Here is a 26,819-nt window from a genome sequence, read left to right as displayed (position 1 = left end):
CCTCACTGGGGAAGCTGCCTCAAGGTCATTAGTAAGCTTGAGAGGCATAATGTAGATGACAGCCTCAACACGTTTGATGTCATGATAAACACGGCCAAGTTCATTAGGACAACTGTAACAAGGTGCTGGAAGTAGTTGGTAGCACTGGGGAGCTGACTAAGGCTCCTAACATTGCCAACAGTGTTCTAAAATGCCTAATTAAAACTGTGTGGGGATGGTATTTTTCATTGTGTGGGCAGTAATGTGAAGCGCAAACACACCAACTCCTCTGCAAGCTCAGGCTTGGCTTACCTGGGAGCAGGGAGCCGACTCGTGGCGTGCAGAAGGGAAGAGTCTGTGCAGAAGGCTTCCAAGTTGGTTTCAAGTTAATTTTCTAAACTTTGGCAATGACCTAGAATGATTCAAAGATGTATCTAAGTGAGGAACATATGGCTAGTCGTTAAAAATGTATCAAAGAGCTCCTCTTGTCTTTCTTTCTCGTGAATGATCTCTTGAACATCAAGGATCCCCTCACGTGCCCCCAGTCTGTTGGTTGGCACTCCCCTGTGGGAGCGTCAGCACGCTATTAGCAATTACCTTAGTGATATTTACAGCATTTTAATGTCACTTGCCTGTATGTAAATAGAGTCTGTGAGGAGCACAGCACACCCAGGGCTCCCACCACAACAGCACTGCTCCGTCAGTGCGCCACAGCGCTCCTGTGCCTTATGTAACTGCCAAAAATATCATTTCAATTGCTTTATGACAAAATAATGAGTCTGTCAGAGATGAGTGGTCAGAAAAACAAATTTGTTCTCCCACACAATTAGGGTTTATAGCATCGGACAGCAATATCAATCTCCAGTGATTCAAAATTGAATTTGCACGTTGAGGGAAATGTGTTCTTGCGTGTGCTATAACCAGGCTGCTTAGCAGGTTGAACTGGGAAGATGGATATCCACTGTGCTGCAGAAACATCAGGGTGGAAGTTTCCAAATGCAGACAAGTTTTGTGGGGCCATGGCATTCACTTCCACAAGCTCAGCACTGACAGATCTGCCCCACCAGGAGCAATAATAAAAAAGTCTGAAAAAACTGTCACCAGATATAAATGGCAGACAGCTTTTCCCTTCAGGTAGAAAGCCATTTCAAGGCCTACATCTCTCCATACGTGACCTAATTGTCCATGGAGTTGTTGATATTTATAATCATGGACTTCAGTCATTCTCTGTAAAGTCATACAAGCATTAGACCTCAGCAGTGCCATTTACAGTGAGCCTGTACTGTATCTCAGAACTGCACTTTGCCCTTAACATTTGCTGTGTCCTTACATGAGATTTTGCCCTTAAGCTGTTAGTCAGTGCAGTGCAGAGGCTGCAGCACAGACCCTCTTCTGTTTTCCAGACCTTAACCTGTGCTCTCAAACCTGCTGTACTGATTAGAGCTCCCTCTGTCATCCCCTTCTCTGTGCAGGCAAACCCACTTAGTGTGCCAGCAGCTGCTACCCACCCACTGCTCCCCAGTAATTGCCTTTCTGGGTATGTGTACATCATACCCTCTACAGGACTTGGACTTTCTTCTTTGGATTTCTAAATGGGCATGGAATACTGTCATATGGAACTAAGTACACTGGAGGTGAAATCAGTTTTTTAGGTTTTCAGATCTTCTCCATTCTTATACAAGCAGGCCAGACAATCACATTCTGCCAATGGAAGCATCAACACAGGGATTGTTGTGTTAAATGTGCTTTGTACGTAATTAAACCTTTTGCTACTATTTTAGATTGACAGCAGTAACAGCCTTCAAAGCAAATGGCTAATGAAATTACAAATGGTACCTAGGATTTTCAGTAATAATTTATCACCATGGATATTCGTATAAGATAACAAAATCCTTCCTTCTCTCTGGAGTAGAAAAGAAAGGTAATCTTCCATAAGAAAGAGATGAATTTGGTTATCCTCCATAGGAAGCTGATTGCACATCTTGAGTGATCTGCTGGGAGCCCAAATGAGCTCCCAGATCAGTGGTGCTCAGCTGATTGACAGCTGGAATTCCTAAGGTCCAGACTGCTGCTTTGTTTCCACACCACTGACAATCCAGTGTATCTCATCAAAAGAGTGATTCTCGCATGGTCTGTCTGGGTGCTGCTTTTACCAAAATAGCCCTCTTTCTGTAGCCCTAAATATTTGTTTTCCTTAGTGCCTATTCTGCAAATAGAAGCAGCTTTTTTATTGTACTCTAGTCATCTCTCAGCCCTGCTACGCTCATTTACCTCTCTCAGTTATCCAGAGAAGTCTGTCCCTCAAGCACAACACACATTTCTCTGCAGAAGTCTCTGAGACTGTGCATGTGTACATTCTGATGAGGTCCCTGGGACAGATTGCCCAATTCCTAGTGCACCCTTCATAAAAAACCAAAAGCATAGGAAATATTATTTCCCTGTTTCTGTCTCCACATACACCACAGATTTTGATACTGGCCTGGTTTTCCCCAGACATGGTAAACTCCAGTTTGCTTTCTACAGATGCTTCTTGTTCTCTTTCAGTTTTAGCACTGCCTGCATTTTACACACATTCACTGTTCAGCCACGTCCTTGATTTGCAGTGGAAATCAGGATCAGTCTGTTCAAGATCTGTCAAGTGGCTTCCACAAAAAAAATGGTGCAAGAGGAGAATCAGAGCCTCGGGTTCAGTCTTCTGAACATCATCTCATACTTACTCTTCTACTCTTTTACTCCTTATATGTAGTTGCTGACACTAACAAGACTATCAGTTCAATCACTTCAGATTCTATTAATCTACAGATTTTTTCATACTTGTATGAAAGTAATCATGAGCTAAACCCAACTTTTCTGTTGCCTATAAGGTGGAGTTTTTACCACACATTATCTGATCTTTTGTGGTTTGGGTTTAGGGGGGGTTTTAAATATTTAATTTTGTGCCTAGTATAATTAACTATTATTAAGTCAAATTTTACATTTTTAATATGAATGTACTTTTAATCTTAATTTTAGCTAGTCTTGAAGTAAAACTGAGTGACCACATTTGTTCATTATTTTCTTCTCATTAGAAAGTGTACACAGCTGTTTGAAATTTTCTGAGGATTGTTTGGAAGTTCACCATGGTTGGCTCTTTTTTGCTCAGTTATTAATGTTAGATTTGGGCCTGCAAAAGTTTTAGATCAGTCCTTTTTTTTTTTTTTTGAGTGATTGAACTTATTGTTCCTCTTATTCTCTTTATATCATACTCCTAGAAGGCTACACTACTCGCTGCTTTCCCCACATAGCTTTTTTTTTTCTTTTTTGTTTTTTTTTTTTGGGGGGGGGGGCATGCTTTGGGGTTTGGGTTGAGGTTGGTTTTTTTTAGTTTTTTATTATTACTTGGTATTTTCTTTTAAGATGGGATGCAACATTCTGGGTAATTCTGCTGGGAAAGCTTTCAAAAATACATATAAAGCATATAAATAAGTTGATTTCCATAAAGGCATTGATTGAATGAATCTTTGATTATTCCACTGGTTTAGGACAAGAAAAGCTATTTAGCAATTCTTCCACTTACAAAGCTAAGTGGCTAAAATGTCCCTACTTTATTTTGTGTGTGTTTAGTCTGAATGCCTATATGGAGGCTGTAGGTTTTAAATCTCAGTTAACAGGGTTTTAAAATTTGACAGGAGGTTGCCAGCTACTTCTAGAAGAAAATGCATTTTGCTGTTTTTGTGCAAAGCTGCCTGTACCTGGTACAAACATAGCCCTGCAGGATGTCTCACTGTCTCTGTCTGGTGGGGCTTGGTGGCTGCAGTCACACAGGATGCCTTGTGCAGGACCCCAGAACAGCTGCCTGGTGTTGGTGTGGGTGCTGCACCTTGGGCTGAGAATCACTTCCTCTGCAGCATCTTGCCCTAAGGAGTTCAAACAACGGGCACCAGGACAGGCAGCTGAGCTGGGCTGCCCCTGCTCTCTAGCCTAGGAATCAGGGAAAGGAGGAGGCAGCCTCTAAAGAGGTGGGACACAGAGGGATTAGGGCAAGTGGGCAGTAAAAGGAAATGGTGAGGCTCTATGGGAGTTATTTGTGTAAGCATGTATATATCCATATATATAAATACATGCATATATTTTGCATATATATGTGAAGAGGCAGGGCACAGGACTGGACAGAAGCAGAGGAGGATGGAGAAGTCCAGAGTCCATCCAAGACTTTTACCCATGCATGCAAAACTAAGGAAGGGTCAGTCTCTCTTCAGGAACATCTGACAAGCACAGCATCTAAGAAGTGCAAAGAGATTTTGCACAAGATTTTGTGACACAACTATTCTTTATTTTCAGGTGCTTGTTAAAAGAGCTGTGAATATTTACTCCAATTAGCAGAGGGACATACCTTTATCTTCCCCCACCTCAGTTCCTGTACAAATCTGCGGCACCCTTTCAGAGCACTAGGTACTACAGCTTGTCCTCAGAATCAACCACTTTTTTCCTCTTGCCTAGATCAGTTTGCTGCCTCTGACACTGATTCCCTACAATAAAACAGAAATCTGCTCCTGAGGAAAGAAATCCCGTCCTTTCCTCTCTCTAATTTGTTCTAGTTACTTGACAGTCTCTCCTGCTTTTCTCCTCTATTTTTTGGTCTTGTTCTTACTGTATATCTCTCCTGTTTGGAATGTTCCATTTTCATACTCCTGTGGACAGTAAAACAACCCATGGCTTTTTTTAATAGCAGTACCCTTTACCAAAAGGTTCAGTGTCTAGTGAATAGATGGATGTCATTCACTGATGCCCAGACAAGCATCTTTCCTTCTGCTATGGCAACTCACTGAAAATTCACAATTGATTTAGTCTTCAAGCACACATATTTTGTAAACTGTGTAAAAATTACTCTCTTTCTCTTGTCCAGCATATTGAATACATTCTGGTAATTTCAATTTTAAAAGTGCTGAACCTGTTTCTCTTTAGAATGAGCATTGCTCAAATAACGGCAATTTCATTCAATTCTAGCACAAAGGAGAATGCTCCACCATCTACTGTATTACATATTCTTGTGGATTTTCTCCAGCAGCTACTTATGACAACTGCAAGCTTGTTTTACCCTGGGGATATATATGTATGTGGCCAATTGCTTCAGGTCATATTCCTTCCAAATGGAAGTCAGGTTGACAGCTGTTAATTTGCACTTGGCCATTCCACATGTTGTTCTGCTCTAATTATTGGTCACTGTATGGAACAGGTGACAAATGCCCACATGAGAACCCTGCAAATTACTAGATGTATGGGCATTAGGAAAACAAACAGGAAAGGTCATTAAATACTGGTTTTCTCTCCAGCCCCAAACAGAAATAGATTTTAGCTGTTTTTGACATCCATTGGAAAGGGATGGAAAGAGGTGAAAATACCTTACTGTTTATGAAACTAACTCCCATTCTGTAAGTGTCCTAGTTTCAGGAAAAGAGGGGAATTTAAGGAAAATACAATTGTTTTAAGACCAGATGCAGAATCTGGTTTACGTAATGATTTTGTCACAAGGCTTCATTAGGTTTCTTCCCCAAGTAAAACTAAATGTGCCTACCAAAATAATTTGTCTGACCTTCAGCCACTACAGCTATATTAAATTAAAGCAGGAAAAGAAATTTCCTTTCTGAACAAGACAGTACTTGCTGAACAAGAATGGCAAGAAACCATTATAGTGAGCTTTCCTTCTATTGAAGTGTGGTATTGCAGAGGATATCTAAATGAAGTCTGTTTTCTCAGGCTTCTAGGGTGTAATTTGGACCAAATTCTGTAAGGACATAAGCAGAGGACTTGTTTTGTTCCTGGAAATAGTAACTCTTGAATTTTTGCAAGACCTATCTGTAAAAAAAAAAAAATAAAATTAATAATTTATTTGTTCTCAGTGGTGCTGCATTAGTGAAAACAAGATTCAGCATCTTGGAATCTTAGTGACATTTCTGCCTTTACACCTGTGTGAGCTGAAGATCTGCAGCTTGCTCTTTGCAGGGATGCTTTGTGATGTCATGCTTTCATGGTAGAACAATAGCAGAGGGACAGCACAGAAATCGAGCTGTTGCCATAGGACATGCTTTTCTAAAACTTGAGCTTAAACTCACCTCACCTCTAAATAATATCCTACTTTGTTTTATTTTTGCCTTTTAAAATTAGGTGTAAGTGCAACCTTCATGCTACTGGCTGTAAAGAAGAAAACAAAAGACTACTTTGTGAATGTGAGCATAACACAACAGGCCCAGACTGTGGAAAATGCAAGAAGAATTATCAGGGCCGACCATGGAGCGCTGGTTCTTATCTGCCTATACCTAAGGGCACTGCTAATATCTGTAAGTAGTTTTGTATAATAAGGATATTTCATTATTACAATTCTGCCTCATATCATGACTGTGAAGGAAGATTAATGTTTGCAGAGGTTTGCCATTTCTTTCTGACTCGGTGTGTATAACTGGACAAGGTGTCAATTTGTAAGTGCTAATTGTAAGTATACATTATCTGTGCTCTCACATGGTTGTAGATAACTTCCAGGAGAACCACGTGTTTATATCCATAGACAGATCCCTGGACACTGCACAGAAAGGGCTAAGGAATGAAAAATTTAGGACTCTTCACATAAAAAATACACACAGATAAGAGAAAACAGTGGGAATAACTGCAGTACTGCTCCAGCCATGGTGCCCTCAGCTCTCTATTCATACATCCTTGTTGTCTTGAGATTAGTGACACTCTCAGCTCAACATGTGAGATCCTTGCTCATTTTTTCTCCATTTAAAAAAGGGGGGGGAAAACACTTCAGGCCAGATTTTTCATATTACTAACTAAAGATCTAAAGGTTGGGAAATGTTTTCCTGATGTTAACCTGCAGTCCAGATTCAGATGCACTCTTGTAGATCAAGTATTGAAGAGAGAAAGCAAGGGCACAACCTGAGGTTTTACGTCTGCTTGTTTCCAGCTAACAGTCACTCCTCAACACACAGCTGTACTGTTCCAGCACACTTCCATATTATCCAAAGCAAGAAGGTACTGACAGCTCTATTTCCTGGTTCTGGACAAGATTGGGCCAAAATAAAACATGGTACTGAAAGAGAGGGCACAAAGACAATTATGACCCTCAGTTCTCCCTTTCACACATATATGAAATACACAGTGATTCAGAATCCCCCTGAACTGAGCAACAGACTTAAATTTCTTTGAAGAAAGGACAGAAAATGAGGATACCTTTTGACAGAAGTTACTAGCTTCCTTTAAAAAAAGTCCACAGTTTTGCCCTGATTAAAAGCAAAACATTCATTTTAAAATATTAGATATAACAATTTATTGAAAAAGTTATTTGAGAGAAACAGAGCTATGTATGCAGCTGAAGGAAAAGTTTAAAACCAGGAGCAATGTGCAATGCTCAGAATGTTATCTAAGACTTCAAAGCAGCAGCTGTGAAGAATCAAAACTCAGAAATGAAGATCATAGGAAGCAGGACCTTATCACGTAAAATGTGAGATTAATAAACCAAGTAACAAACCATGAAGTGTGGGGGCATGAAATTATGATAAAATTCTTACTGAGCAGAAAAAAATGAACTTCCAAAAAGCAGGGAAAAACATTTTGTAAGAGTATTCACTTTTTTTTGCCTGTTATAAAAACTGAGTGTGGCTCACAGAATTAATACTTGCAAGCTATGTTTGGGAAATATGGTGAGATTTACCAGGTTGATTTTAGCTAAATTCAGCTTGCTGTGAGTTTTACCTCATTCCCAGTCAGCTGAGCACGCACCAGACAGAACAGTGGAATTAGCACCTACTGAAAGTGTGTCTGAAGCTTGTTAAATCAACTTTATGTCAAAACAACAACAGTGAATTTCAGCAAATATACAGCTTCATCAAAAATCAAAACATTTTGTAAATAATAGGTAGTCATTCCTGGGGTTGATGATGATGATGATGGTAGCATCATGAAAACATAACCTTGTATGAGCTGAAAAATATTCCACTTACCTCAAATCCTGACTTCAGCAGTCATCGGCAGCAGGAATTTTTGGCAAACAGGAAGAAGCATTTCTTCTTCATCTTCTTAGTTACCATGAAATAAACTGGCTTTCTGAGCTGGACTGCTGGGGTTGCTGGCTGCTGAACAGAGAGAGACACCCAACTCACATACCTCAGTGATACCTTATGGCAATACCTTTCAAATTTTAGTGAGACAATGAGTGAAAGGTATTTTATTTTGCTTGCCTTAAATATTTTTCTATGGTCGAGCGAGTACCTCCTCAGATAAGGAAGGAACAAAGAATAATGCATCTCTGTTTACATCTGGTACACCATTTATCATTACATAGACTTGACCTTATCCACTCCTCCAGTCTTTTTTCAAATGACAAATCCTGATCTCTCTGATCTTATCATAAAACCATGCCACATCTCTGGTCATCTGTGCTTTCTCTTCTGGTTCTGTGATGTCATTTTTTTATTTGGTGAGGCTAAAACTCCACATGATATTCTAGACATGACAACAACATGGCTCTTTACAATAACATAAAAATGTGCCTCTTCTATGTTTTGTTATTCTCTAGATCAATCCTTGAGTCCTTTTTTAAGACTGTACCACAGTTAAAACATTTCTTCTGGCCTCAAGGCTGACTTAAATTACAGGTTATATGTTACAATAGTTAGTTCAGAAACATCATATTTGAGTTCCTGTAAAATACTTCTTGGGGCAACATTTCCTCATAGCAATTCTTGTTCAATACCATTTACCTCAGATGCTAACAGACTTAGAGAAAATTGCTCACCAGGTGAGAATCACTCTTTCTTTGTTGTGAACATCAGTGAAAACAATTAACTTAGTATTCAATATTAAATTAATTATTAATTTGTCATAGTATTAATAATACCTCAATTGCCTATCTTCCCAGTTATCTCTCTGGGCCTCCTGCTTCTAGTGTGATGGTTTTAACAAAAAACAATTTCTAACTTCTGTGTCCATAGGAAGTTGATTCTCAAAATACTTTGGTTTATATTTAAATTGGCAGATTTTATGCTTTTCTTCCCATATCTTTCTCCATTGAGAAGACTTACATGTTTGAAGGGTATCTTTCCAAAATCATCTACATTCTGTTGTTTTCAATTTCACATTGGGGTTTGGATTTTTTTTTTTTTTTTTTTTTGCTTATAAGAGAGCTAATTTTTATAAGTTACAAAAAAAGAAATGAGTTATATATGATTATTCTGAGCCTCTCATACACTTGTCCTCCAGCTGCTTCCATGCTGTTTGCATGCATATCTTTTTAGATGTTCTTTTCACTTTTCTTTTATCTAACTTTTTCATTTTCATTTCCTCGCTCTCTCAAAGTTAAATATTACTGCAGTGGATTTTTTTTTAATCCTTTTCCTTCTCAACAAGCATGTTGAGTTTCAGTCCAGAAGTGGTTCTCTGATAACTACTTCTTGAAATGTGTCCTATGCACTGCTTCAGAACTAAATCAGCTTCTCTTCTTGTGGGTTATCTAATTTTTTGGTACAAGCAGCAGTCATTTATGGTATGTAAATCTTTGTTTCTTTTGCCACTTCCTGATTTAAGGCTGTATGTGTTGGAGCACATGAAGTTTTACATTACTGTGTAAACTCTCTGCACAGCCAGTGCAATTTCACTTCACTTGTTGCCTTTATGTCACCATCTCCACCGTGTGGTCAGCAGTGCAGCCCTGGTGTTGTACTCTCCCTAGTCAGGTGTGGATGCTGAAATAGTTCCTGGAACATGTTGCTAGAAATAACTTCCCTTCATATATTACTTCAGTTCTCTGGGGGCACTTTGTATAATCCAGTAATACAGTGTTCCTTTGATACTTCTCCTTCCTCTAATTTTCAAAGACCATCTTTTTCATCTAAGACCAAATTATTTAAAAATTTAAATATATTTGAAGTTTACATGAATATGCTTAAATAAGATACAGTTAAAAATAGTTGTATAAATGAAACACTCTGAAATTTTTTTTCTTCTTTCCACAAAATAAAAATATACTTTTTCTTGAGATTCTCTGAATTTGTGAAATTTGTTCAGATTCAACAAGAAGCTTAATGACTATTTCTAAATCTTTCCCAGCTGGAACTTCTTTTATTTCCATAGCTCTGTCTCTGCCATTTTTGTGGCCAGTAAGACTTTATCATACCTTTTCAAGCTACAGCTCCTGAAACAGAAGACCATTGCAGATTATTCTGTAGTCATAGCAGAAACCTTGACTCAAAGCTGTTTTCTTTATCCATTTATCTCTTCACCATTTTAAGTCACCCTGAGTTCTTCAGGAGAATGCAAAACATATTTCCATGCTTTACCTGTGAAAGACAGCAAGTACTCTGTTGTTTACTGGCACTAACAATATTTCTCCATTTGTCTCCACACAGCATTTATTTTATATTTCCACTCTATCTTATTGACTATTTTGTGACTACATTCATTCCCTTGTGCTGCCACATTCTATAGATAGTTTTTTCTGCAATATGTTTTGACACACAAAGTGAACTTATTGAATTTCTCTCTACTTGGTATTACAGGATAGCTTTTCTCCTCAGCAGTTGCATGTGTCTGACAGCACTAGCCCTTTTCTTCCTCTCATTGTTTAGATCATCTTTGGCACTTAGGTTCTTTGCTCCATCAGACAGAGCTGTCTCAGACTGCACTGAGCTGCCCTGCATCAAAGCCTGCTCGCTTTGTGTCAGTCCCTTCACCACCAATAACCTGTATCCGAAGTGCCCCACACTCAGCAGAACTCCCTCCCAGCTGTTACATGACTGTCGTAATTCATCGTTCAACATGAAACAAAGGATTGACCTTTGGGAAACATTGGTGGTTCTTTTCACTCAAGAGTCAGGCAGACAATCTCAGTTTACCAAATTTCTCCTGCAGTGGGTCCCCCTGCCATGGTACAGCCTCTGTCTCAGCAGCACAGCCTAAAACCTCCCTGAAAGGCAAAAGACTTACAAGGCATCCGTGCAGCACAGCTGCCACAGAAACAGTTTCTGGCAAAACTTATGGCACCTCCAGAAGTGCACTGGTATTACCCTCACTGATGTTCAGTTTTCCCCATAAATACTTGCTGACACAAAGCCATCCTGAAGGACCAGCATAAATGGAGTTGCCTAAGTTGCACTCTTTAGTCAGGAATCCAGGTAACAAGGATCCCTCTAACTGAAAGGATCACACATCCTGCTTTCCAGTCAAAGCAGACTCATAAACTAGACAGTGTCCCATTTGCTAAGGGCCCATTCTCCCAAGTACCTGGAAGTTTCCCAGTGTCTTCTTTATGACTTGATTTGAAGGAATGGGACACTTATATTGAAGTTATAAAATTTTGCTCCTTGATGTTTTTGACAATGTGTTTCAAAGAGAAAAAGGAAGATATCAATCAATAAGTTACAAAACAGCAAAGCTTCATATTGCTCCTATTTTATATTTATATTACATACTAATATTAGTCCATTAAGCTTACAGAAGGTATAAAGCCACAGGAACATGTCACACAGAAGGCTGGGAAACTTTAATGTGAGGACAAAACTGCAGTGTATCAAGAGCATTCAGGTAAACAGGAGTGTCAGGAAAAACTGCAAAATCTGCAACTGAGAAACTCATTTTCCTTCAACTGGGTATCCAGTGCAATAGCCAGCAAAACATTGCAGGTACATACCTAAAAACAATGCATTATAAATAACATGCTGTATTTTTTTTTAAATAGGGCTTGAAAAATTATCCTTCAGCACTCTACCCTCTTGCATGACCCTGCTGAGCTGGTTGTTTGTGCTGGCTATGGTGACATCTGTTGCTGGGAAATGTTTCTGTACGTCACTGGTTTCAAACAACTCTGGTTTTGCCATATACAGTGAAAAGGTGAAATGAAAGAGACTTCTGGTCCTTAAGCAGCAGCAGCATGGGAAGGCAAAGTGTCTGTTTTAAGATATTCAAAGTGCTAAAAATAGTCTGAGTTTCAGGCTTTTCAAAGTTTCTAATATTCTATCAATAAATTACAATTACTTGAAAAAGAAAATCTTTTGATCTCACTGGGTGTTTCCTAAGCAGAGTTTTCAATACTGTTTAGACTCATTAAAACATAACATGAAGAAGTCCAAATTTTAAAAGATGTTACCCAATAAAACTATAGCTATTTCCTCTGTCCCATTTATTTCTGGTAATATTGCTTGGGAAAGCAGAGGTGAGGGATAACAAACTTCATCAAAGCAGTTCCTTTGCTATGAATTCAATCTATACAGAGGAACAATTGCAAAATTAACAGTAGCAGGAGTTCTGGGGCTCTTGCAATGAAACAGATGAAATTTCCAAAGAATTTTCTTTCACTGTGTGTAATCCTTTGTCTGACTACAGGTTTAACAATCCATGAAAAGTTTACTCCTATGATCATAATGATCACTCCCTTTGAGGGATTACAAGACACCAGTATCATGGAGCTTCTCAGGACTTTAAATTGCTAGAGAATTCAGAAGTTCTGAAATTGATGCTGAGCATCTGATATTGCAATCATTCCTCAATGGAAGAGCTGCAAAGGGAAGAAAGACTCACTGCAGGGAGTGCTGTCATGCTGCAGGGCAGATATTCTAGCAAAAGATTGGATGAGGCATTAACATCCCTGCTCTGACTCTGCTATGAAAAGCTCTGTATTTTGTTCCTGTTTAAGAGTTCTGCCAGAAGCACATGCAGGCACTGACAATGGAGGTGCTAAGAGGGTCTGCAGGGTATGACCTGCCCTGACACTGGAAGCAGCAGTGTGGTCCTTCTCACTGAAAGCTTGATCCATTTCTTTGTGTTAAGGATTTCACACTGACACAAACTAGAGACAGAATCAAAAACTTGCTTTCTTCGCTAGCATCTGATTTGCTTTTTTCTTCACCTCAATAGCCAGCTCCATGGTAGCTAAGAGCTAAAACAACCCATTTCTGGAAGTAGGGGGAATGAGAAAATTACAGGGCAGATGCAGAAGATCATATGAAAGGAAAACACCAGATTTTTTTCCTCTCAAGTAATGCATATATATTTAGATGCACTTACAGTGAACATGTAATATACCAAACTACCGCCCTCAAGTCAAGTCAAAAATAATAAATAGTATTAGTGACTTTTTCCTGCAATATTTGCAATTTCAGGGGCAGTACCAACCTCTGAACTTATTTTGCATGCTTTACTTGATGTGCCTTCACTATAAATCTATTACCATTAGTAACCATCCCAGTGATTTCAACTGGAAGACAATTTAGGCTGAACATTGCTTTGGTTTAACAACTGAATAGATGTAAATTGAATCCCTTTTTGTACCTTGTTCAATAGAATTGTCCATCAAAGGAGGCCTGATCCTTCATCTCTCTAACCTGTCCCCATCACTTCACTGCTGCACAGTACTCACAGATTTCAGTACAAGGCTGACTGGAAACGATCCACACCATGTAACAGACCAGCTTCAAGCCAAGGGCCAGCAGTGGGGGGATCACCCCACAGCCTGTGGGTGTCCCCAGCAGTGCAGGGATGACCCCACAGCCCCCAGCAGTGGTGGGATGATCCCACAGCCTGTGGGTGTCCCCAGCAGTGCAGGGATGACCCCACAGCCTGTGGGTGTCCCCAGCAGTGGGGGGATGACCCCACAGCCCCCAGCAGTGGTGGGATGATCCCACAGCCTGTGGGTGTCCCCAGCAGTGGTGGGATGATCCCACAGCCTGTCGTTGTCCCCAGCAGTGGGGGGATGATCCCACAGCCCCCAGCAGTGGTGGCATGGGCAGAGCCCTGCACTCAGGCCCTTGCCTGCCTCCACACGGACAGAGAGGGAGAGCAGAATCACACCTCCTGTGCCTGATTACCTAAGGACTTGCAGCAAATCCAGCTCAGCTGAATTCAAGAGCTAGCCTCAATATGTAACTCCAGATCTCACACAAACACTCCTTCTAAGAATAATTTCCCCATCATATGTGCGGTTTTCACAGAGTGTTAATAGATCCTGCTTCGTGGCCCTACATAACCAGCTCCTTTTCCAGACAAACTCAGAAGTGTCATTCTCACTCTCTTTAGTAAGAAGGGCATAAAGTAGTGCACTATCAAGGCCAGTCACCTCACACAGGGATACCTGGTAGTACAAAAACCAGTCTGGTTACAGAACACCACACCAGCTAAGAAACTCTGTACAGAAATAGCAAAACAGCTTTTGAAACAGAACCTGAAGATATCTTTGCAAGGTTAATACAGAGCCCTCAGGCTAGCAGGCATCTTGTGTTCATTATTCTCTGCCCAGGAAGCATTTATCACTATGAATTCATTGAAAATTTTGAAGTACAATAATATGAGGCAAGCAGACTTGCAGGAAAACCTCTTCCTTTGCTACAATCTGTTCAGGAGAGAAAGGAATGTATGTGTGTGTAGGAGACAGAGAGGTTTGAGGCGGGGGAGTATACCCAGAGGAAATACAAATACCATTTCACAGCGCAAGTGTGACTGCAAGAACACAGTTTTTGTCTTTTATCTAATATTTGTGTAGGTTCCATGAGTGTATAAAGGAAAGCTAATCCTGCTAATTTAAACCAGCTACAATGACTTGCAAAACTTGAAACAAGCTGCTATTGAAACTTCAAGGAAAAATATTTGAAAATTGATTGTCTTTTTGACACTTAAAATAAGGGGATAGATGTTCTCTTTAATTATCTTAACCAAAAAAAAAACCACTTTTTGTTACTATTGGAACTATGACCACATTGTTTTATTATGAGGATATTTGCATTTAGCTTTCAATACCTCATGGTGCTATACTTTTGGAAAATACACGTTAATCTCAGCAGAAGTAGAAATAATTAAGTTTGCAAACAGCATCTGAGTGTGGGGCTGGGTGAGCAGCAGGTGCTGTCCATGGTGCTCTGCCAGGCCACAGCTTCCATAGGCTATGAAACCCAGGAGCTGCAATTCTGATATGTGTCCCAGGATTGATGTGGGGAAACATAATAAGTCTGGCTTTGGTCCCCATTCTGCAAATTCTCTTACTTCAGCATTGTCTTAGCCATGCCACAAGTGAGGATTTTTCCCAGCTTGACTCTGCAACCTTGCTGACATTGAATATCATTTATTCTCAAGACATTCCTTCACTTAATTGCAGAGTGAGGTCCATGCTGTCTGTGAGTAAGGCAGAACTTTAAGATAGATGTTGAAAGAAGTGTAGCAGATGTTTAATGGAGAAACAGATTTCTGCAAGAAAATGCATGCCACAAAATCAGTAAAACTTTAAAAAGGCAAACTGTATTTAAGGAAGAGGATGCAAATACCCAGGATTTCAATACTGATCTGCAGTAACCCAAGTTATGAGCCACAGTCCATTAACAGTGGCATTTAGTCTTAAGAAAATGGCATTTCAGGAAAGATTTCATATCCATAGTTTTGTGCTACACACAAAGCCTAGCTTTCAGGGCAGACCTGACAAGAAGCCAGTTCTCGAGACTGCATTATGCAGCATGAGATCTCACACTGCTTATCCAGTGAAGGAGTTTTACTCCTAAACAGCCCCGCCTCTTATGGTAAATTTCACCTGTCTCTGGAATGGTTTCCTTGCATTAATTTGGTTTAGGAATTGAAATGAACACAGGAAAAAAAATAAATCAATGAGAGGCTTAATCAATATGGCCAACCTACTGCATTAGATTGTTTCACTCAATTACATTTCTTTTACATAGCTTAATTTAGATAACTGTCAGGTAAAAGAGGAAAAAAATAGTTCTATACAATTAATGCAACAGAAGGTACCAACTGATTTAAGCAGCTGGCCAAAGCAGTTAGCAGTGCATCTATCCCTTGGTTAAATTACTCTCCTGGATCTGCATAATACATGCATGACTGATATTTTTATCTAGAGCATTAAACCTAATGGCTGGTTAGTTGAAATACAAAACTGTTCTGAACAAATTCATGAAGTTCAGAGAGCTGGTATAGATCCCATCTGTCAATGCATTTTAGTGGTCCCTGCAGCCCCATACTGAAAAATCTAAAAGACTGCATTTATAAAGGACTGGGCACATAATGGCAGATGCTTGAGTTTAACTATGTATTGATAAAGAATTCTAAAGATGTTTTCAGAATCTTAGGTGTAATAGCTCATCCAGCTACAGCAAACAGCTAACTACACTTCTTTGTGTTTTCTTTCTCTGCAGGTATACCCAGTATTTCCAGTATTGGTAGTAAGTAATAAAACCAGTATTGTTCTGCATTGTCATTCAGCTTCATGGATCTGATTTCCCAACATCCCTTTCTGGTGTAGATAATGTTTCTCTGACAGCATGCCCTGTGGTGCAGGGGCTGTTTATTGGCCTTCCTCTCTGGCATTAACATGTAACTGTTATTATGTGGTCAGAGACAATGTCACTCCTTACATCTGCATTCAGCCCCAGATTTTCTGATCGATTCTTATCAGCAGATGAGCACCGAGTCATATAAAACTAGTGTGACACAAAGAATTAAGACACTGTTGCCGAGAAAATATTTGTTGAGCATTTTGAAGAAAAGTGTTTGCTAATAACAGAAGTATAGGACCAATAATTTTCCTATATGTATATGTGTGTGTAAATTCAAAGAGCAAATGGAAAAGTTTATAAATGGAATAGCTTTCATTTCTATGAAGTAGATTAGCAAATGCAGCGTATCTGCTGGAATCTGCATTAACTCTAGCAGGCTTTGAACTCGGCTTTACTCCACAAAATAAATAGAATTATGTTCCTTCACAGAAAAATGCTTTCCTGTATGTAATCAAAGTACCAAAATGCAACTCAAACTATAACAAAACCATGACACCGTTACATAAAGAACTACTGTATCAATGAAAGAGATGATTACTTAAACAAAACACGTGGAGAGACCAAGTGCACAGCAGCTGAGCTGTGAGCCTCGGCTGAGCTCCACAGCTGAGGAGTGCACACAGTCATGGCACGTTAGTTAATTGCCAATAAAGCAGGGAGGGAGAAATGGGATCCCGCTGTGGCTCAAGGAAAGAATATTCCCCATAGCCTTAGCTTTGCAGATAGTTTGGGCACAACCTGCATAAAACAGGACAATCACAGTTATAAAATACCACAGTTGTTAAATGCAATTTGCCATACCTGATACCCAAGTGAAAAGTTTTTCACAATTTGGGTAAAACTGTCTCACTTCTTATGATGCAGGGTCAGGACTATAAATTTTTAATCAATTCAGTTTACTTAAGCTGATGAATAGCACTGATTTGTCAAGCTCTAGACAGGCAAGTTAAATGCCATCAAAACTATCTCCCTTGCAAGTGCAAGCAGCATTAGCAGCTGAATGCCACAGCATCTGTTTTCTGCTTTAAATAGAACAACAGCATCAATGACAATAATGTGCAAATGAAAGCCTTCCATCTTAATAATGTCATTTGCCTGCTCTAGTGTCTGCTCTGGTATTTGCATGCCTGCAGATTCATAGTGATGTGCTATTTTCAAAACTTTGTGTTTATCCATATATACATTACAAAAAAAAATTAACTAAATGAAAGAGACTAAGTTTATGTCACCATTCTCAGAAATACTCCTGCCGTTAATAACAGAAATGGGATGAATGGGAAATAGTTCTTTGGAGTTTGATTGTGCTGTAGTTTCTTAGTACTAATGTGTTGCATGGTCTATATGGTTGTGTTTTCACTTCACCCTCCATACAGCCTTCGTCACCACATCTACCATTTCTGAGCATCAGCAGATGTTGGCCTTTGAAAACTTAATAGGGAAACTCAAATACCTTTTGAACTATGGTGAGCTGAAAGGATGCATTGTTGACCTCTTTGTATTTTACACTGGGATGATTGGTACAGTTTATTTATTACAGTCAGAGATAATTCTGTTTAACGTTCTATAGGAAATACAAGAGTTTATGCAAATCTGTGTTTTATCTTTAGTCTGTTGTTAATGTCTTGGGATAATATGTGGTAGAATTCAACATGTTTCTTTGTCTCCCTGAAAAGGGTGAAGTATGAGCATCTCTTCATGAGCACAAGTAAATACTGATACTCTGCTTGCTTTTTCCATGTGATTTTTCCTAAATATCTCAGGGGAGAAATAAGTCTACTTGCTTAGTGTTCTGAACACCTCTCCTATAACATAGGAATAGTAGAATTTTTGTTAAACAAGGATAGAATCCATAAATTTATCCTGTTCTCAAATAGAATTTAACAGAAGTCCAATTAACACACAAAACCAAACAAGATTAATTAGTCGTGGCTGCTTTAATGGATTCTGCATGATTTTTGTTTTGTCTATGCTAACACAGTATTTGTTTTCGTATCAGCAGAGTTTTTCTCTATCTGGGGGCGGGAAGTTACTCTCAGGAGATACAGTTTGGGTTTCATTTTACCTGGCAGCAAACACCTACAGCAGGGTATTGGCTTTTGTGTGCTCCCAGCTTTTTCTAGTTTATAAAGAGGATGGGGTTGGGGCAGGGGAGTTAGAAACACTAAATTTCCAGCATGCAAAGAAGATGCCACCTCAAGCAATGTTCATTTAACACTTTTTTGAGACTGCAATGAAAGCCAGCAAATAATAAAATATATTCACCTGTGTGCACATATATGTATTATTCTCTTTTTTCCTTTTTTTTTTTTTTTACCTCAAAGGATTTTGTATTAAAGCAGCTTAGCACTAAAATTTGAACACAAAAAACCAGTGGTCATTAGTAAACATCCTTTCTGATCATCTAGAAGAAAACAAAGCAAACAAACAAAAAAAAAAAAAAAAAAAAACAACCCAGAGCTTTCCCATTAAGGTCATTTGTACCTGCTGTTGTCTATCAGTTGAATAATAGGTTCTCTGATCATTTCCAGCGTTCTTGATTGCAGTGCTGGCTCTTTCAGCATTTTTCAGCCATGTCTGAAAAAATACTGGTGAAAGTGTTAGCAATTAATGAGTCCCAAAACCATTTCATAATTTTAATCAATGCTTATATACAGTATGTAAATATCCTGAAAACTGCATTATTTTACTTGCTAAAATAATGATTGTACAAATTTTACACAGACCAGTGCATCAAAATGTTCATTATTGTGACGAAATACCAACACTACTAATCTGTACATGTATGCCTTCAAAAAGTTGAATCTTCTAAACTATTGCTTCTTTTTTTTTGCAAAGCATAACTCCACTAATTATGCTAAGCAGTTTGTTACAGAGGGTATAATTAGATAGAGGATAAGATAGACATGATGTGCAAATAGCTCTGTGTGGGCGATTATCACCTTAAAGCCTGCTGCTGGCAGATGAGTCAGAGTTTAGAGACAGACCATGCACCCAAGTGCAAGATGCAATCACAATAACCAAACAATATTTTCTGCTTTGTTCTCTATGCTTTTTTTCTTCCTTATAGTCAATTTTAAATTAAGATAACTTTTTTTTAATGATAATGAATGCAAGATGAAGTAGTAACCAAAAAAAAAAAAAAGACTGAATGGGCACTTTCTTATTTTATTGTTTTCTTAACCATGAAAAATCTCATAGGTATTTTTCTGGAGCTAAAATAGTGTCTGGATGAGTGTAACTTTGTTTGTTTTCCACATTTGTAATGAAATTCTAATGTGGTAATATATATCTTCAAAGGAGGTGAGAGTAAATACTAGTGGATTTTCTATTCTTTTTTAATAACAACACAAAGTATTTTGGACCCGATTTTTGCCCTTTTGCAGTAACCAAGAAGTTCTCTTATTAAATCTTTAGTCATGTGAGCAAAGCCATTACCATGCCAAGCTCTAGACTAGAGTCTATACCCAACACATGTCAGCAGGGCATAAACATGCATAACTAGATTGTACATTACTTTTCTATCATTATTTGAGGTCAAGTTTTACAGAAAGCTGTACTGTTGAGGGAACATTAAGATATTTATCTCCTTAAAACATTCAAATATTGTCTTCAGACTGTATCTATTAGTTTGGACATATAAGCAAAATATTCTCATTTCAATTTAATTTTATCCAAATCTGACCTTCTAATAAATAATATTGTTAATCAGGCTTCCAGTCTAAGGCAATCACCTTATCTAGATAACTGATTATAATATCAAGCCAGTAGTTGTTTTCCCTCCGTTAATGCTTTGAAGCTCTTGGAATCTTTTGCTTTAAAAATTCAATTTTACACTATATTAAAACATTACTGAGCTGAAAGAAAATACAAACAACCTTTGTGGTATGATGTGCTCATTTGAATACTGGATCTGAGAGAAATTTACATTCCAAATAATTCCATTACAGATAATTGTACCTGGTAGGAGTCCCAACAAAGGCAGTTTCCCGCTCTATAGCTAGGGTGTGACCCCCGAAGGTGAGGAAGCAGAACTGAGCCCAGCACAGAGCAGAAACTGCCTCTTTGCTAAAATTGCTGTGACAAATACATAAATAAATCAAGTGATTTCAAGGGCAGAGTCAGAAACCACCAGTGCTGCCCCAGGGAGCACTGCACGGTCCTTGGGTGGGATTTGGGGGAGCCTTTGTTTCAGTTTTGCTTTTGCCAGATCCACCAATTTTAACAGATAAGAAGAGCTGTGCTCAGCAGTGTCAGACACAGCCACTGACAGTTTAGAGTTGTTTCTCATTCCTCTTCCCAGTTTTCCACCATCATCTTGAGTTATTTTAAATCAGTCTATCAATCTGAAAACACAGTGTTTTCAATGCTTTTTAATGTGCTGCAATATATAGAGAACTACTCAGTTCATAGCTATCTTTCTTTTAACCATTAATAAATAATCTAGTGATAGGATACTCTAGAAAATAAGATGGCAACATTTCAATATGTACCATGGTACCCATGCAAAGCACATGGCACTTGCTATATGCAAGTTGAGCTCAGTTACTCAGGGAAGTTTATAGAGAGTAGAGACGACCCAAAAAGATATTTTAAAATCTAATTATCTATAAAACTTGGGGAGAAATTGTCAGAAAAAAAAGGAAAAAAATGTGTTTCTATGTTACCCTCTCATCTTTTTCTTTCTGTTCCTTAAGACATCAGTTTATTTCACTGACTGAAGCAAATAATGAGGTTTCCAAATCAGCATAGTGATTTAAAAAAAAAAATCTTTATTTACTGTTCATCAGTTGTGAATTGTTGCACAGTAATTCCAGGTGATCAGACAATTTTAACATTTTATAGGAAAAAGCAGAACCAGTCCAAATAACAAATAACAACACAACCCCTGCAAACGATCAACAAAGTAATTGATGACAAAGTACCTAAATGTTTAATTCCAAAAATACTAGCATTCATTGTGCACTTCCATAAACATTTTAATGGAAATACTTAAAATCGAAGAATTCCCTCAGCTCTCACTATTTTGAGAATCAGCCAAAAATTTATTCAAATCATTGGTATATTTTTTCTGATATCTGAAGGTTTCCAGAGATGGATCCTTGGATTATTTTAAATCCTCTGAAAAGATCACTTTCTTTTTACTCTGCAAGTGGACACATAAAGGACTAATTACATTTAAATTCTTCCAACAGTTATAAAAGCTGTTATGGCTGAGGAGCTACCATAAAACAACCACATCTTCACATTTATGCAGAATTCTCCTTTCTTCAAAGGAACAGGTATGAAACTTCCTACATTGCTCCAAGAAAGATTGCCTAATATTGGCCTACTATTTAACTTAATAAAGGGTTGATAAAAAAAAATCAGCATTTCTCTCTTTCAGTGATTTAGATTTTGCAGTTTAATGAAAGTGCTAAAAGGCAAATTTTATGTGAGGCAGATTATCATAGCTTCCAAAAGACCAAAGGAGATAGAAATGCTGTAACAATGACATGATGATTGCTAGAAATGGTGGAATATAACCTGACATAAACACACTTGGTTACTCCAGCAGCTACTAAATCTGCCAGTGATTTCAATGAGCATTATTTCTTAAAAATCCTAATTTTTTTGTTCAATATTAGCACCTAAAACAACTGTAATAAGTCCACTGTCCTCAGCAGGCATCTATAATTGAGAACAGATATTTACTGCTGCCTACTCATGGTTTAAAATAGGTAGCAGCAAGGCCAGCTTTCTGTGGCTAGAGACATGAAGTTCTACTGAATCATTAGGTTTATACTGATACATTTTTAATTTTTTTTAAATTGAAAGAAAGTTAGAAAACATCTAAATCAGCATATCTCACTGGGGTTCCTTATTGTTATTAAAAATTAAATTAATAACGATAGTTGCTAACACAAGTGCTCCCTGTCTGCCACTAGTGAGCATTATTTAAGACTTGGAGATTTATGGGTAGTAATTTCCAGCAGCTGCACTGTCTGTGGGCTGGGCCTGCAGGATCACCTGAGGAGGGGATCGGGCACTGTTGGCTGCAGCGGAGAATTCTGTGCTCCATCACCTCTGCCCTCACCCCTGAGCAGGGACAGCCCCTCTCTCTGGGAATACACTTTCCTTTTACTGCCAGCTCAGTACTTGCTTGGAGTGAGAAACCAACAAAATGCCCATTAATTTCTGTCAAGATCGTGACAGGTTGTTTTCATGTGCAGCTGTCAGGTTGGAATTAGGCTGAAACTCCCCATTCATTTCCTTTATTTCCCCCATTTGAAACCATGATAGAGCCCATGGTGCAGACTGTACTTCCAGTGAATATTTCAGGCAGATTTTCTTCATTTAATATTGGAAGTAGTTCTGATACAGTATGTCAGGGAGGAAATAAAAAAAAAAAAAAGATTGGGAGGAGAAAAAGGAAATTATCATACATCTAATAAATATAATGCACTAAGTTTTTTCTTACTTCATGAAAATTAATTTTTTTTCAGTAGTTACTTTCTACATGTAATTGGCTTTGGAACAATAGTAACTAAAGATGCAAAAATATCCAATGTAAAATTTAAAATGTCATCTGATTTTTTTCTCAGTCACACAGCTTGCATACCTCCACTCTTAAAGATGCCTACAGTAGCTTCACTTTTAAATAATAACACTCAAACATACATTTAGAAACTCTTTTCACGTTTCTTAGCCTTGTTTGCCCAGAACAACTGTCATGGAATAGTCTACAGTAGATTAAATAGAATAGAATTATAGAATACCTACCCCAAGATTCATTTATTATACTGGTAAATAATGACTCTAATTACAAAAAGCACTTTCTGGGCATGGAACTTCTGGAAAAGATGGGTTTATCTAGTCAGCTCTTCTATAAATAAAGCCCTTGGTGGTAATCACCAAGGACTAGAAATATTTTCACAGGTTGCTGTGAAAGAATAACTAGCTGCTAAATGAATCTTCCCAGTGTCTGTTCAAGGGATGACTCATCTGCTCCAATGTACATGTGGGAATGACATCCAACATTCTTGGACTTGGACTTCTCACCTACCTTTTCAGATAAAACATTTCAAGTCAGTGCCATTAAAAAAAACATTCAAAGGTAGAAAGATAGACCTTTATCAAGAAAGCTGTAATCTTGATGGAAATACAGGCCATGAATAAAGGATATGAGTAAAAGATACCCTCTTAACCAAAGACTGAAAAAAGCACATGACAGAAGCATAAAGTCTAAGGAGCACTAACCACACTGCAAAGCAGCAGCTGGTTTCAGCTGGATATGACCCTCAACAACCTCATCTAACTTTAAAGTTGACTCTGCCATGAGCAAACTGTGGAAATAAATGACCTCCAGAAGTCCCTTCTAATATGGTTATAATTAGCAGTAATAACCAGTAATAATCACTAGTAATAATACTTAAATGGTAATATCCAGGCACTGTAAACTCCAACTTTATTGGTTTTGGTTGCCCATTAAGAAACTCAGTTCAGTGTTATCTAATTTAAAGGGTCAGGGAATTTTTCATTATTTTGCAGTAGGTCACAACCTACATTTTAAGTAAGTTTGCTAAAACAAGCACAGATCTATAGCATTTATAGAATTTCTAAAAAATATGTAAATATAATTTTTTCTGCATTACAAGGAATGATATTACTTAGAAAAATCATGATCAGGATAAATTATATATTAAATATTACTTATTATATCAGTTTATGTAAAGTATCTGATTTACTATATAGGACCTACAGTTTATGAAATGACAAATTCCAGAGGGTTAGTCCTAAGGCATTAAAAAGTTCTTTGAAACCATTAATTTTACCTCTGGTAATACCTAGGCCTTTTCAGTTGAAGACCACTATACATATGAATTTTTATAGCAGGTGTGCCACACTGTACTCAACAATACAAGTAGGATATTTGAAGCTCCAGTCTGAAACGTGACCAGTGACAACTCTGATGCTGTACAATGGCTAAAAGAAAAAAAAGGCTCAAGAGACAGCAGGACAACATAGTCCATAATGACTGCTTTTCCTTTTTTAACTCCTGATTTTTATGTTATGCCTAAAATGTTTAGGTCAAGTCTCAGTGCTCCTAAATCTATCAAAATTTGACAGAGAATTAACTGTGCAAGTAATTTGTCAGCGAGTGTCTGATGAGGAGGAAGGTGGTCTGTCAGGTGCTTGGTAGCAGTGTGTCAGTGGAAGGGTGAGGGTTACCACAGCACCTCCCTAGGGACAGCTTGGAGATACTTCTTGTCATCCACTCTGACTGGGGCACTTGCACTTCCTATGTGTGGGAATTGGTGGATCTGTCCTGCAGAGGCAGGTTAATGTCAGTCAATATGTAGACTCTTTGAGAATCTACCAAACTGGTTCCATTTTTCTTTCTTCTGTTTTCTGGATTGATAAGGAAAAAGCACAAAAATGCAAGAATCTGATGTAATTATGTGATTAAATTACAACTTGACCCTTTCAAATGCAGAAGACTGCCTAACAGAAAATGGCACAGTGCAGGTCCCCATCCTTTCCTTTCATTGTTCTTTGTGTGGGAGGACTTCAGGGACAAAGGCTGATGTGACCCTTAAGAAGAATTCTGTTTGGTTCAGACAAGACACATCCACTGCAGTACTCAGAAAAGAGTATAAAAACATGGTCCAAGTCTAATATTCAAAGCTAGGCAGATGGCAACAGAGAAACAAGTTTTCTTTCCTTCCCCAGAACCCCATCCCCTTCACTTTCAGCTCCAAGACCCAGCACCAGTCTGCTAAGGGTTGGCATTCCTCACTTCCTCAGCCCCAGAACATATTAATCAAAGGAGATGAAGAGCTAAAGAGACACAGCTAATTCTACTGCTCCCACAAAATGCTTCATGCAAGTAACACATTTTGTAAAACTTATAAGAAACTTAGATATTTAACGTTATGACAAAAAAAAATCAAGCTGTAAAATATATCAGCAGACATATCAGATGATAGGAAATTGATGAAACGCACAAAAGTGTGAGAGCCAAAGAAGAGACCCACTCTACTGGTAAATATATTCCTTCTGATAACAGATATGTAATTCACTCAAAAGGCCCTGAAACAGGATGTTACAGTAAGATATGTGTCTTTGGTAAGAAGTCCATATTTGTCTGATACTGTCGTTTTATCTCTGCAGAGCAGATTTAACACAATATGTTCCTGTTTTGTTCCTGGTGTTAGAACTATATATATTGGCCAAGATATCTTCTCGTCATGAAAAGTTATATTTTAAGCCATAGAAGAGAAATTGTTATGCACAGTATTTTATGTCCATTTGGTGTTTTGGGAATCATCAATTGCTTGTTTTCTTGTTCACTGTGGAGTCATGTTCTGTTCTAGTGCAACTTAGACTAGTCCAGTAATAGCTGTGTGTAATCTCTGTCTTTGTCCATATGCTTGCCTGTTTAGAACAATATCACAGATGTAAATAACAAAACCTGATTTTTCCTGATGCATGCAGATCCTCCAAAGTTTGATAGGATATGGCCGAATATTTCTTCCCTTGAGGTTTCTAAACCAAACCAAGGTAGGATGCTGTAAAATTCCTAGTGGTCTAAAGGTACTGAAATTGCTCTCAACAAGTCCCACAGGGTGGCAAAAGTAATAACAATGATACTCCAACTCATTTTTCTCTGGTGCTGAGTAATGCTATCCTATGAGAAAATAACTATAAAACAAACCTCACCTGAAAAGGGAGTGTTCCAACACTCAGACTGTGAACATTACTGCAAATATGGGAATAATAGACATACAGACTAAAATCTGTGATACACTGAAAGCCCAGGAAAATTTTGGACTTGTTTAGATAGCACAATCTGTATTTTGAGTAAATTTTAGATTTTTCAGTGAACAAAGGTTGTTGCTGTCAACATCAAACGCATTTTTAATGTCTTGTTTCCACTTTGTTTTCCCAAGTGAGCTGAGAAGCATTCTCAGCTTTCATGCCATCCACAATACAAGCAAGTTCTCTGCAGGAATGACCTATGGTTTTCTACAATTTGAGTGCTACACAAAAAATTATTTCATACTGTGATGTGACAATTAGCACTGAAAGAAACAAAATTACTTCTTAAGATGATTAATAAAACTAAGATACTTTGTTAGTTGAAGAAGTATTCAGCTACACTTCACATTTCAAAGTGATTGCTCATTATAAAAATAATTTCCTTCTGTTCTTATTTACCGCCCTTTCCTCCCCCCAAAGTCCCTGCAGAAATCTGGCCTGTGGCTTGCTTTCATGTTCAAAGGATGTCCTTTCTGTGCTATAACACACAGAGGTGGAGGATAAAATTAATGAAAAGGCAATCTAGAAAATGGCCACTACACCAAATGAGATGTATTGGGAATCTGTTGGGAATTACATGGGAAGGGCTGTAATTAAGTCTGTGGATCACAATCACCAAATCAAAAACACCCCATGTGCATGTGAAATCTGCCATGTTATATATGCAAGTTTCTATGTGCCCAACAAAACAGAAAATACTAATTGATCTGTGCTCTATGTAAGGATTAGAAATGTACTCTAGTT

General features: G+C 38.2%; 1 protein-coding gene across 3 annotated transcripts in view; it reads left to right on the top strand.

The window, feature by feature from the left end:
• Nucleotides 1-26,819, top strand: part of NTNG1 (netrin G1) — a 152,541-nt gene that overhangs the window by 84,106 nt on the left and 41,616 nt on the right. For 2 of the 3 annotated variants that reach the window (XM_054285579.1, XM_054285580.1), the window contains exons 4-5: nt 6,124-6,296; nt 16,137-16,163. In XM_054285579.1, coding sequence (XP_054141554.1) covers nt 6,124-6,296; nt 16,137-16,163 — 200 coding nt within the window. Of the gene's footprint in view, nt 1-6,123; nt 6,297-16,136; nt 16,164-25,751; nt 25,818-26,819 lie in introns of all 3 variants that reach the window. The other variant, XM_054285581.1, reaches the window with a different exon arrangement.

This window comes from Melozone crissalis, unplaced genomic scaffold, assembly GCF_028551555.1.
Source record: "Melozone crissalis strain CALT ecotype California unplaced genomic scaffold, PUWL_Pcris_2 ptg000045l_1, whole genome shotgun sequence".
In the NCBI taxonomy this organism is placed as follows: domain Eukaryota; kingdom Metazoa; phylum Chordata; class Aves; order Passeriformes; family Passerellidae; genus Melozone; species Melozone crissalis.
The sequence above is the reverse complement of the archived record's forward strand: the minus strand, read 5'-3'. Positions and strand labels throughout refer to the sequence as shown.